Below are 13,173 nucleotides of genomic sequence, written 5' to 3' on the forward strand. Positions count from 1 at the left end.
GTTTTTTTCAGATTGGATACATCTGCCACATTGTCAAAGATGCTGTTAATATCCCATACAGCCTGATTAAGGCCATCATTACTCTGGGGATACGGGGTGGATAGAAAATGGTCTAATTGGGATTGAATTGTTTGATGTCTGATTGCTTTTTGGTGGTTGTCCTTGCTATTGTTTGTCCATCTATAAGGTTGTTTGGTATAGTTCAGTTTACTGGGTTCTGCTGCGTGAGGGTCTGTTACTGTCTTCTTAATGTAGAGTGTAATTTTACTATGATCAGATAAGGGTGTTAGGGGGCTGACTGTGAATGCCCTCAGACAGAAGGGGTCGAGGTCTGTGATGCTATAATCTACTGAGCTATTGCCAAGAGGAGAGCTGTGTGTGTAGTGACCAAAGGAGTCCCCTCGAAGCCGACCGTTAACAATGTACAGGCCCTGCGTTCGGCACAGCTGCAGTAGTTGCTGCCCGCTTTTGTTGACAGTTTTGTCAAAGTTGTTCCTGTGGGGATGCGAAGGGAGGGGAATGCTGATTTGGCCAGGTATATGTTTGTCTCCCTGTGGGCTAATATAATCTGGTTCTCTACCTGTCCTGGCATTAAGGTCCCCACAGATCAGTACACTTCCCTGGGCCTGGTACTGATTGATCTCATCTTCAAGAATGGAGAAACTATTTTCACTATAATAAGGTGATTCTGATGGGGGGATATATGCTGTACACATGAAAATGTCTATATCTATGGCGACCACCTCTCTTTTTATTTTGAGCCAAATTGAAAATTCGCCTTTTTTGATGAGTTCTATTGAGTGTACAAGTTTTTCCTTGTACCAAATCGGCATTCCTCCTGAATCCCTGCCCCGGGTCACTCCTTTGAGTTTGGTGGATGGGAACACTATCTCTCTATAGCCTAAGGGACAACCAGTGGACATGTCTCCTCTAGTCCAGGTCTCCTGTAAAACCATCACATCTGCATCTCCTAACTCTTTGGTGAAGTCTGGGGTCCTTCTCTTAAGGCCAAAAGCAGAGGACCTCAGACCCTGGACATTCCAACATGAAATAATAAATGATCTAGATTGCATTAAACTTAAAACAGAGAAAGATTCAGAGCATTCAACATTAAAATGAGATAAACTCCCAAATCGCTGGTTGTCAATAAATAGGTTGATTTAAGAACACATTAGATATATGGGATTTCAATATACGATAGATTTTACAATTTTACTGAAGTTTCCTTTTTTTTTTTGTCTACTGTATACTGCAAGAAAACAAACAATGACTACTGATTGTCTACTGTGGTGCCTGACCTATCAGGTGGGAGCAGAGCAGGCTGAGCATCTGCTGGATGTCTCTCAGCTCGTCCTGTGGGGGGGTGTGGGTGGGTTCAGGGACATGGGTGGTGGTGGTAAGGGTTGGGCCTGCTGTTCTCTTCACTGCCTGAGCATAACTCAGTGGGTCAGGGTGTAGCTTCCGTCGCTATGGTTGGGGTAGGACCCCTGGGGACAGGAGTGGCTCTGGCCTTGCTTGAGGGTAATCATAGCTGCCCTGGTGGGATCTTAGTGGGGCATGGTGCGGCAGAAGATGAGGATGATCTTGTCTCCATGGGTGTTGTCTGGGTGGTGGTCCAGTGGGGTGCCTTTCTGGTCTAAGGGGGTTTTGGACCGTGCTGCTCCTTCTGCGGGGTGTGGATTGGTCTCTGTTGAGAGCGACGTCTTTCAGTGTCCGGGCGAAGATGGGGACTGTGTTTTTATACAGATGGACTTGGTCGTATAGACAGTTGATATCCAGGGTGGGGTGGTGGGCCAGGTGGACGTTGGGCCTCAGGATACAGTCTCTGGACATGTTGCTGTTGATCCTGTGGATGGTGTCGGGGTGGAAGTCTTTCCTTGGTAGCAGGGTTGACATGACCACTCTGCTGTTGGGGAAGGTGGTGGAGGCTTTCTCTATCACTCCTCTGAGTGACTCTGACACTCTTTCTTGCTGGCTCCTCAGGTCGTTGGAGCCAGTGTGGATGATGATGTGGCTTGGGGATCCCAGCTGCTCCTCTGACTGCAGGTCCATGGCATGTTGGGTGTTTGGACACCAGATTTTAGCCACTGTGTGGGTGGGGAAAAGTTTATTTTCATCAAAGAATTTGCCATTGGAGTCGATGAGGATGACAATGTCTGGCTTCCCTCTCTGCTGTGCTGGTCTGGAAGGATGAGGGGTGGTGTTCATCTGTGTGATGGGGGGAGATCTGGGAGTTGGGTTTACATGTGAGCTAGAGATGGAGCTGGGGGTAGAGGGTGGCTGCTGAGTTGGAGGGTTCTGGCTGCTCTCAATGGGGGTCACAGGCAGGGGTGGACTGGCCATCTGGCACACCAGGTATCGTCCCGGTGGGCCGTTGACCCAATGTGGGCCGGTCCGCTATGGCTTTTTTTCTTTTCTTTTTTTTCTCTAAATTCCCTCCAATTGGGCCGGTCAATTGGCTACAGAGGGCTAGCAGTGTGTTGCCAGCATCGACACATATTATTGGTCTATTGTTTGTCATTGTCAATCAATCACGGGCTGAAAGGCTCAGGGAGCCCTGACAGTGCTGTCAATCACAACACAAACCAAGGTAGGGCGGGACCTCATGGCATGGGTGGGAGTCGCGGGACGGGCTGCTGCTGAGCTGAAAATGGATAAGCAGAAGAAACGCCCGGGTGGCGCTGAAAAACTGTGATTTAAAAAGCTGAACTCTCTGGAGGTGGAGGCTGCTAAATATTCTAAATTGACGGACCTATTTGGTGCCGGGGTCACCACCCCAGCAGGTGCTGCTGCGCCGGGAGACGAGCGAGTGGAGGCATAAATGGTAAGTAACGTTAGCCTGGGGCTGGCTAGGCTACATTTTTGAGACATGTCCCAAAAAAAAGTACAAAACGTTTTTACATTGAATGTGATGTGACCTAATTAACTGCATAGTCCTACTTGTGACAACATATTAGCCCAGAGTTGAAGGGCTGTGAATGTTGGTAGTTGTGGTTGATTTTGTTTAAATATGCCGAATTGTGATATTATGGGTTATTATTGTTCAGATGATTTAGCTAGGCTAGCTAAGAGCTGCTAACGTCAGCGGTTTCTTGTTGCCATAGCAACAGTAAACGTTCACATGGACCAACGAGCTGTAAGTAGAGATGAAGCTGCAGAATCAAGCTGTATTGTAAATAAAGATGAGATACTTTGAATTTTAGCACAAAATACAAGTAAACCTATAGGAAATAATTACATTAATTTGCAATATTTGCCATTGAATTTATTGTAATCTTTCAATTCATTTATTGTTTACTGAGGTGATAACTATTTCATAATTTGTGTGTAACTTTAATTTCTGTGTAAATGTGTCAGTTCAGGGAGAGAGCCAGACCAATTCAGGCAGCCCAAAGACTGCACCACCACCACCAGTGGTGCAGAAAGTGTTCTGTAGCAGAGACGGCACCAGTAGAAGGTGGCTGACGTACTGTCCAGAGCGTCACATGCTGTATTGTTTCATCTGCATGGCATTCGGTAAGAGAACTCATAGCAGTCTGTTCATCAGTGGAATGTCAGATTGGAGGCATATACACCATGTATGGTGCTACGCACATGTACTAAATCTGGTGCTTGCAAACACAACCCAGATTTGTATTGAGAGTGGGTCCCTGTTTGCGCTCCTCAATGGCATTGCGGTATTCATCAAAGAGTCATATAAAAGGATGAATGTGTGGGAAGAGTCAGGCCGAAACAAGAGACGTAGACGCCTTGCTCCTATTGGCGAGACACGCTGGTGGGCCAAGCATGAGGCCCTGAAGAAGGTGTTTGGCTCCTTTGGAAAACTGGAAGATGGTCTGTACGTTGATGTGCTGTTGACATTATCAGCTATACAGAAACAGGCAACAGTGAAACCATGTATCCGTGTCATGGCCAGAGGATATGCAGAGTCATTGCTCAAGTATGAGACGATCTTGACTGCTCAAATCTTCCTCCGCATACCTGAAAATACCTTTCCATTGTCTAAATACCTTCAGACGGCAGGATTGAACATCCTCTCTGCTCACAGAATAGTGGCATCGACACAGGATACGCTGAAAAGCTTGGGAAGAGATTTTGAATCTGTAAAAAAAGCAGACGACACATTTGTCAACTGGACAAACACAGAAATCCAAGAGAGAGATGACACAGACATTGAAGTGGAGGCCACACTGCCACAAAAGAGGAGGAGGATGAAGAAAGTCTTGCCTGGAGAGATGGCTCAGGATGAGACCCTGGATGATGCAGAAAAATCCTATGAGGTGAATGTGCATAACCGGATCATGGACACAGCAATTGAAGCCATTCATAGGCGCTTTTTAACACACGGCAATCTATATGCGGACTTGGCATGTCTGGATCCCAGAAACTTCCCTCAGCTCTGCACCAGTGCTCTTCCCCAGTCTGCCCTTCAAGACTTAAGCAAGTGCTTGCAAGGATTTGACAGCAGGGCAACCAAGGAAAATATGCAGGCCGAGTTGAAAAGCTTTGCACTCCAGTGGAACAGGCTGAAGGCATCCCCATTTGCAGAGTACAAAGCAAGAACAGTAGAAGATGGATCAGGTGGTGAGGAGGACAACACAGAAGAGGTTGAGATAACTCCCATAAGCTGTTGCTCCTGGAAAGAATGCCCTCTGTGCTGCTACCAGATACTTCACAATTTCAACATGCTAACAGATGCATACCCTGTCCTAGGCCTTGCTTATAAATACCTGCTTACATTATCCCTCACACAGGTGGCTTGTGAGCGCACATTTTCAATTTGAAAGTTTATTAAAAACAGACTCAGAAGCACCCTCTCATCTGATAAATTGGAGGCATTTATGTTGATGGCCACAGAGAAAGACATCCTCATGTCCTTGGACTCTGACTCTGTGATAGACAGACTTGCAGAGAAGAGTGAGCTGCTTAAAAAGCTGGTCCACTGATAAGGCGAGAAATATTTAATATTATTGTTATTATCACACATTATGGATGTATTAATTCATTATTTGTCATTTTAATTATGCTTTTCAGAAGTTGTATTGTGCTTATGTGTTGATCCTTAATGGTGTGATCATGTACACTAAATTATCAATTATTCTCCATTACAGGTTGTTCTGATATATTTGAGGAGTCGTTCTCCCTCTGTTCTATATGTGGACTTGTTCTCTCATTTGGGACCATTGTTAGAATTTGGTAAGTGTATCATGTAATTTTTAATGTTGTATAAATTCATACTTCATCATTTAAAAAAAGTTTTGAAAGAAACGCACATCCCAAAAGTTTTCAACTTTAGGTGCAGGACAGAGGAAAACATTTTATTTATTTTTCAGACTTAATAATGTATCCAATTCCCTCTCAGGTTGACTACTTGACATGTGAGAGCTTGAGGAGTTGTTCCCCCTCCGTTCATGTTCGAGGACTTGCTCTCTCTCTGCGTCCACTCTCTACCTTCACTGCACCAAAGTTTGGCTGTTGAGTCTCCTCTAGTATGGTGAGTTTATCATTTTTTATGTTTTATGAAATCATACTTAATTTGTGAGGATTAGAGAATTAATAATGTATCCAATTCCCTCTCAGGTTGACCACTTGACATGTGAGAGCTTGAGGAGTTGTTCCCCCTCCGTCCATTTTCAAGGATTTGCTCCCTTACTTCCTCCACTTCACCATCTCCTATCAAACAGGTTTTCCTGACCTGCTAGAAGTTCTTCTATGATGCTTGAGTCATCCATCATATCTGAGAGCTTCGTCTTGACTTTGTGAGTTTATTATGCAACTTGTTTTGTCTCAGATTGAAACAAAAGGTTTGATTATGATTATTTCCTGGCTGAAGATTTTCATATTGATGGTTTTAATTTCAAACATCTGCATATCTTTTAAGTTCAATTAACAGTTATGCAGGTAGGCCTTAGGGCTCTTTTGAGACTTAAGTCATCCTTCATGACAGATACATTTGTTCACTAAGTGTCACTATGTCACAATATGGCTACATGGCTACTTATATTTGTCAGTACACAGATACTGAGTACAAGTTCTGTTTGCTGTTTCTTGCAGGTCACGAATTTGGTGAGGAGTGGAGCTGGCTGGCTGCGGACGAGGAAGTATAGAGCAATACATTCTTGTGCACATACACGTATATGAGAATGCATATCTCTTCAGACCTGTAACCCATGTCTTAGACTTTTCACACAGCTATATATATATATATATTTTTTTTTTTCCCAATTCTCTATTTATGGTTTCATAATGAGTGAGTGAATTTCAGCTCTAATGCTGCTACTGTCTGTAATATGTTTCTATTTAGATTATTTGTCAGGATATTTTTTTGTTATTATTGTCCGAGTCTGGTTTTAACCAATACTGGGCTTAAACCAAAAGATTTTCACAGTCACAGACTAAAAACTGAAAGGGTAGCATAAGGGTTCTTCCCGTTAGTCTCGTCCCACCCCTAGTCATGACATAACTTCTGTTGTGATTTGACACTATAATGAATAAAGATTGATTGATATAGCTGTCAATTTTAGTCCTTGAGTTCATAGTTAAGTGCTTCATTTGTTAACTGCTATCAAGGAATATGACTCTCCTTTGTAGTATGCATGAGAGAAGATGCCGCAAGATTAGTGGACTTCTATGTAGTGTCCGCTGATAATGTAGTGGGCTGGTCTGGACAGAAAATGCCAGGGCTGAATTTTTGTCCCAGTCCACCCCTGGTCACAGGGTTCTGGTTGTGGCCTGGGTGTCAGTCCAGCTGCTCTTTCAGGGCCTGTGTAACTCTCTCTGTCTCCTGAAGCTCCTCAGATAGAGTAGTCAGTTCTCTCCTGTAGCTCTGTCCCTCCTCTCTCAGCTCCCTCACCTCCTCTATCAGAGCGGCCAGCCGTGCCATGTGACTCTCTCTGTCCTGCTGCAGCTCTCGCATCTCAGTCCTCACGGTGGAGAGCTCTCTCCTGTGGCTGTCTCTGTCCTGCCTCAGCTTGGTGAGCTATGTGCTGATGGCAGACGAGTCTCCCTGGACCGTGGTGTCCTGGGTTGGCTGTTGGCTGATCAGCTCTCGCAACTGTACGAGCTCTCTCTCCAACTCTGTGAACTTCACCTTCAGGTCAGTGATGGTGTGGTTCACCTGGTGGTCCTGGGCCTGTTCTGGGCCGGTGGGTTTTCTCTCCTCAGGATCAGTAGTGGGGCAGCCAGAAGTGGGGGCGGTGTCGGTCTCTGGCAGGGTGTGGTTGTTCTCAGTGGGGGCAGATTTCTCCTGTTGGGCCCGTTCCTTTAAAAGGAGAAAGTCCAGCTCAAATTGTGTGATGTTTCCCTGCACCATGACAGTCCCGTTCTTATATATGTTGACTGTTGTCATGACAGTGTCCGGGTCTTCTACCTCTTTAATTTTGAGTTTCCAGCCATTGCAGATCCCCTCTTTCTTCACAGAAGGGTAGTGGGCACTTATGGCGGCGTGCCATGCTAATGGCTGGTCTGTGAGGAAGATCAGATTGCTGACTTCTCCACTCTTGTACAGGTCAGCAAAGAGCGTCTCTGGTCTATCCTTCAACAGTTTTAGTTTGTATGCCTTCCTGGCACTGTCATTTTTGACCTCTTGTGGATATACAAGAGGAACAGCCTCTGTACAGGCTGTGGTTGAAGCCATGGGGCTCTGCTGCTCCTGAATTCCTCTTCTTAGCTTGGTGTTAGTTAGCTAGCAGGACAGTTAGGCTAACCGTCAGTTTGGCAGTTGGTTAGCAGTTGGTTACATTCTCTGCTGGGTTCTTCAGTTGAACAATGTCGGTTAGCTAGCAGGACAGTTAGGCAAACCGTCAGTTTGGCAGTTAACTAACCGTCAGTTTGACAGTTGGTTGGCAGTTGGTTGGCAGTTGGTTAGCTTCTCTGCTGGGTTCTTCAGTTGAACCGTATTTTCCCAGGTTTCTTGCCGTTTCTTGCCGTATCTCTTTCTTTTTTTGTTTCCAGGTAGGTCAATCCATTCAACAAGTGTTTCTTCTTATAATTTTGTCAGAAAAGTTTAAGTTTATCTCATTTTAAAAACAGAAAAGTTGAAATCTTCAGGAGCTCATGATGATGCTGCTGATCTCTCTCTCTCTCTCTCTCATCAGGTACTCTCTCACTCCTTCATTCCCAAACTCATACACAGACTCGTACATATTGCAGGGATGCAAATGTTTGACCTTTCAGCAAAATTCGCCGTTTTTAATACAGGATAAGTAGTTTTCGTGATCCATGTAGATCTGCAATACAAATATTTATGGGGGTGGGCGGGGGGTTTCTGGGACCCGGAGTAATCTGCGGCCGCTAGCTGTTGTGTGCCATGATGACGCGCATGGTGTTATTTTTTTATATATTATAATGAAGCGTGAGTCTTCCTGTCTGTCGGCTGAACTCTGCTCCGCGATGACCGTCTAACTTCAGCAGCTTACCTACGGGTGTGTTTGTGAATAGTAACTGTAAAAGTAGAAGTACTCAGATATTGTACTTGAGTAAAAGTAGAATTACTCGGGTCTTGTACTTCAGACATTGTACTTGAGTAAAAGTAGAAGTACCAGAGTGTAGGAATACTCTGTTACAGTAAAAGTAGTCATTGTGCAGATTGGTCCATTTCAGAATAATAGATATGATATGTTTTATAATGATTGATCATGAAAGTGTTCTCAAGGCTGGTAAAGGTGCAGCTAGTTTGAATGACTTTGTATACTGCAGGGTAGCTTGTGGATTTACTCCAGGTGGAACTAAAGTCTGATTTAACACTTGATTAGATTTCACATCATTCATTCAGATCTGTGAAGTAACTAAAGGTATTCAATACATGTAGTGGAGGAAAAGTACACCATTTACCTCTGAATTGTAGAGGAGTAGAAGTAGCAACACATTGAAATACTTAAGTAAAGTTCAAGTATCTAAAAGTGTACCCAAGTACAGTACTTGAGTTTATGAACTTAGTTACTTTACACCAGTGGCTATACAGATAGAAAGACTAAGCCTTGCACAGAGGCATGAAAATACATTTTCAAAATGTTCAACAGTGCTGCCAAAATTATAAACTGACTGCTACACAATTAAAATAAATGCTTTTATATATTTCTATTAGATGTGACTCTATGGCGTTTGCGTTACTATGACCACTGCTGCTTTAGTTGTTCTGACTGCTAAAATCCTCTGTTATTCCTAATTTTAAAGCCGATATTCCGTGGGGTCGGGGGCTCGGATCCTTGTCACCTTTTTCATACCTGATGAGTTTGCATCCCTGATATTAAACCTCCTTATACCTTGTATGTGTGTGAGTGATTGTGTGTGAGAATGAGACTGGAGTAAGTGTGCTCTCATGGCATTTTGTTTTTCATTTGTGCTGTTTCATGTGTCTTTGAGGTAAAGATATGTATGATCTTGACCTAATTCAAAACATCGAGGTCAAGCTGGGTCAAGATCATACATATGTTGACCTCAAAGACACATGAAATAGCACAAATGAAAAAAAAAATGCCATGAGAGCACACTTACGGCCCGTCCACACTACAGCTTCAAAAAAAGCTTGCCGACGGCCGTGTCTGAAGCTCGACCAACAACCAATCACATGAATCTCCCGCCCCTGACACACAAGCAGCGGTTTGATTGGCTAGAGCTTGTACTGGAATATGATTTGATTGGCTGACGCTTCCACCGAAAGCTTCAGAAGCTTCAAAAGTTGAACATTGCTCAACTTTTGCAGCCTGAAACGCCAGGAAAGCTCCGCTCTGCCACCCACAATTCAGTTCGGCGAAAAGCGAGGCAACGTGACGTCACCCCATTCAAAGTGAATGGGCAGACGCGTTGGAAACCGCTGTCGAAACTGTAGTGTGGACGGGCCGTTACTCCTGTCTCATTCTCACACACATACAAGGTATAAGGAGGTTTAATATGTAAGTGTGTGTATGAGTTTGGGAATGAGGGAGTGAGAGAAAAAGAGAGGGCGAGTTATGAGGTGAAAACTGCAAATTGCTGTAAACCAAATCTACTGTATATTGTTGTATCTGTACACACACACACATTTCTCAGCTGACACCACTCTTCCACATCCGTACTAACACACCTACATCATATTAGTTGCATTCATGTATTCCAATGGCTGGCAGGGCCCCATTATACAACAGGCAAAGAAACCAAGAAATGTCAAGCATGTAATTCAATGGTAAAATGTTACACCTGGTGATATACAGTAAAAAGGACAAATTGAACAATTTTTCTCCAAAATAAAACCCTGACATCACAAAATGCATGAAAAAGGGCTGTTCTCAGGACTCATAATCATGTATTTTTTTAACTGTATGTTGTTTTTTTTGTCTCATATTTGAGCTTCATTGTCAGAGGTAACTTTAAGCGCAAGTGGGAAGACTGAGAGGTACGTGCGGTTGAAAGACACATGATGCGTTTCATCCACACGTGCAAGGTACCTCAGAAGATCGACTGCATTGGATGCATAAATGCAGAATCGCGTGCGCTCAAGGACCGAAATTGGTCTGGGGTAAAGAACTTTGTAAGGAACAGAATAACTGCCCCTAAAGAAAAAGGCCTGTTCTCAGGACTCATCATGTATTTTTGAACTGTATGTTGTTTTTTATATTATGCTCATATTTGAGCTTCATTGTCTTTAGATGCCTCTGGTCACTGTGACCCCAATTTGTATGCAGATGATTAAAGAAAAGTTGAATGTAATGAATAAACTGTGAAGAGGGACTAGGGACATGATTAGTCTAAGAATGACACAAACTGACAGGTTTTTATATCCACATTTACATTTTTGTTGGATAGTTACGTTTCATGTCTGTCAGATTAAGTATGAAATTCATTTGTATCATTGTATGGGACTCTTGTGAAGGAAACACTTGTTTTATTTAGATCAGGGGTCTCTAACCTTTTTTAGGATGAGAGCTACTTTCAAAAAATAAAACAAGTCGATGGCTACTTTTACTCCTCTTTTTTTTTGCAGTGTATATATTTAGCACATTTTAACATTATTATATGCTTATCTTTAACCCAATTTAATTATTTTAACCTGCTTTATTTGGGGGTGGACCTCGCACCCTCTTGGGGGGTCCGGGGGCATGCACCCCCGGGAAGATGTGTTTTTAAATGTTGAAGTGAAATGCATCAATCTGGTGCACTTTGAGCACAACATGAATTTATGGATTCAGCTCTCAACACTCAGATGAAAGAGAGCTGTATACTTTTCAATAATCCAAAAATCTTTAGAATTTGATCACAACCAATAACAAATCATTTAAACTTGTTTATTCTTATTTTATGTTACCTAGTTAGCATTCTTTCTTTTTATTTATGCATATTTTACAAAATCACTCGCCTTTTAAACGTTTTTGTTGTTTTGTTTCTTTCCATTAACCGTCAAGTGGGAAATATGTATTTTTTTGTTGTTTCTCTTATTATCCTAAGATACTGTTATGTATCTTTGGATAAAATTGTCAGCTAAATGTAATGTAATGTTATGCTTGGCTGTGAAAGATAAATATGAAGGACAGACCATCTATTTCAAATGTCTTTTTTTTTTATTTAGAAAGGGGCAGGTAATATAAGATGTATTTCTTCTCCCTGCTCTTTTTCGCTCAATGGTGTGTTTTGTTTGTTTGAGACATGTTTTGTTGGCAATTATTGTACATTGGGTTTTGCGTACCATGAGCGGAACAAATAAAAATGAAATAGTACACATTGGAATGATTTCTTACTTTATTTTGTACAACTATTAAATAGATAAAGGTGTGCTCTCCCTTGCTCTCTCTCTTTCTCTGTCTCGCTCGCTCACATCGGCTGTGTGCTCCTCCGTGGCGATGGCGGCTTACGTTAACAAATTATAATAAACATATTTGTAAAGTGGGGAGACATGTCCCCAGTGGAAATTACGCCATGCGTATGTGTGTGTCAAGTGCAATAAATATATATGCAAGTTGCAACACACACACAGTAAAACTCTGCCCCTCATGTGTTGTATAGGCTGCTCGACTAGGCTGTTCAATGGGGCTGATGTGTTGATTCTGCCAGAAGGAAAGGTCTAACTCTTTATGATGTGGTGAGGTGCTTGCATTTGTTCCCGACTGCAACGCTGGTCCCGCAAATCAAGTAAATACGTGATTGGTCGATATTAATTGTGGGGGAAGGAAGGGCGTTAGAAAGATATAGAGTAGTAGTAAGTAGATAGTTTGCTATGATTGAGGTTTCGTTTAGGGTAGCTAATTTGAATTACATTTCCTTTTTTTGTGTGTATTTTCTACATTTTGGATTTGCTTGGCGATCTACTTATTAAGGGCATGGTCCACGCCCATATTTTGAATCATCTCTGTGGTTTTTACATTATGCTAATATATTTGAGTTGTATTTTGTTTTTACATTATGTTCATTTATTTGAGCTGTATCAGTTTAGCTTGATAGAGTTAAACTGTTTTATTTAGATCTATTCGAAGAACAGTGTGAAAGGATGCATTTCTTACCCACTTTACATGTCCTCCTTACTAAAATTAGCTTAACAAAATACATACATGCTGCTGATTACATTACACGTCAGTCGTTAGACGCTTTTATCCAAAGCGACCTACATGCTCAATACTGTGGACAATCCCCACAGGTGCAGTTTGGGGTGAAGTGTCTTGCCCAGGGACACAACGAAATGCTGATTGCAGTGGGGTTTGAACCTGTAACCCCCTGATCCAAACACTAATGCACAACACACTACACCACATGCCTCCCACTGCACCCCTGCTGATAATGACATTTAATGACTCGTGTCCCCAATGGGAAAGTGTGGTACCCAAAATTCACTTTTATCAGTTTGTGTATTTGTGTATATCTGGAGTCCCCAAAAAGGACATTTAAATGATTTGTCCCCAATCTGAAGGTTTAATTCTGGTTGGACAAAAGTTATTTTAAACTAAAATCTCAAGTGATTTTGATCATGTTGGCACTCTTAGTAATACGTTCCACTTACCAGCATCTCTCTAACCTCTTCAGAAAGTGGTGTCCCCTAAGGGGGGGTGTAAAGATGTGTGTCCCCAATTGTGACTTAAGTGTATGTATGTATGTATGTATGTATGTATGTATGTATGTATGTATGTATGTATGTATGTATGTATGTATGTATGTATGTATGTATGTATGTATGTATGTATGTGTATACGTATGTGTGTGTGTGTGTCA

At 42.5% G+C, this 13,173-nt stretch overlaps 1 protein-coding gene across 1 annotated transcript; it reads left to right on the forward strand.

Annotated features, from left to right (window-relative positions):
• The first annotated feature begins 3,129 nt into the window (after positions 1-3,129).
• On the forward strand, positions 3,130-5,687 carry LOC307039263 (uncharacterized protein). The gene is made up of 4 exons (XM_079681144.1): positions 3,130-3,136; positions 3,358-5,196; positions 5,363-5,494; positions 5,581-5,687. The coding sequence occupies exon 2, from the start codon at positions 3,486-3,488 to the stop codon at positions 4,782-4,784; it is 1,299 nt and encodes a 432-aa protein (XP_079537270.1). The 5' UTR covers positions 3,130-3,136; positions 3,358-3,485; the 3' UTR covers positions 4,785-5,196; positions 5,363-5,494; positions 5,581-5,687.
• Positions 5,688-13,173: the final 7,486 nt, after the last annotated feature.

Source organism: Notothenia rossii, assembly GCF_949606895.1.
Source record: "Notothenia rossii genome assembly, chromosome: 5".
Lineage (NCBI taxonomy): Eukaryota > Metazoa > Chordata > Actinopteri > Perciformes > Nototheniidae > Notothenia > Notothenia rossii.

What these genes read in the sequence shown, in the direction of transcription:
- LOC307039263 (XM_079681144.1), top strand. Translation starts at nt 3,486, where the DNA reads ATGCTGTATTGTTTCATCTGCATGGCATTCGGTAAGAGAACTCATAGC.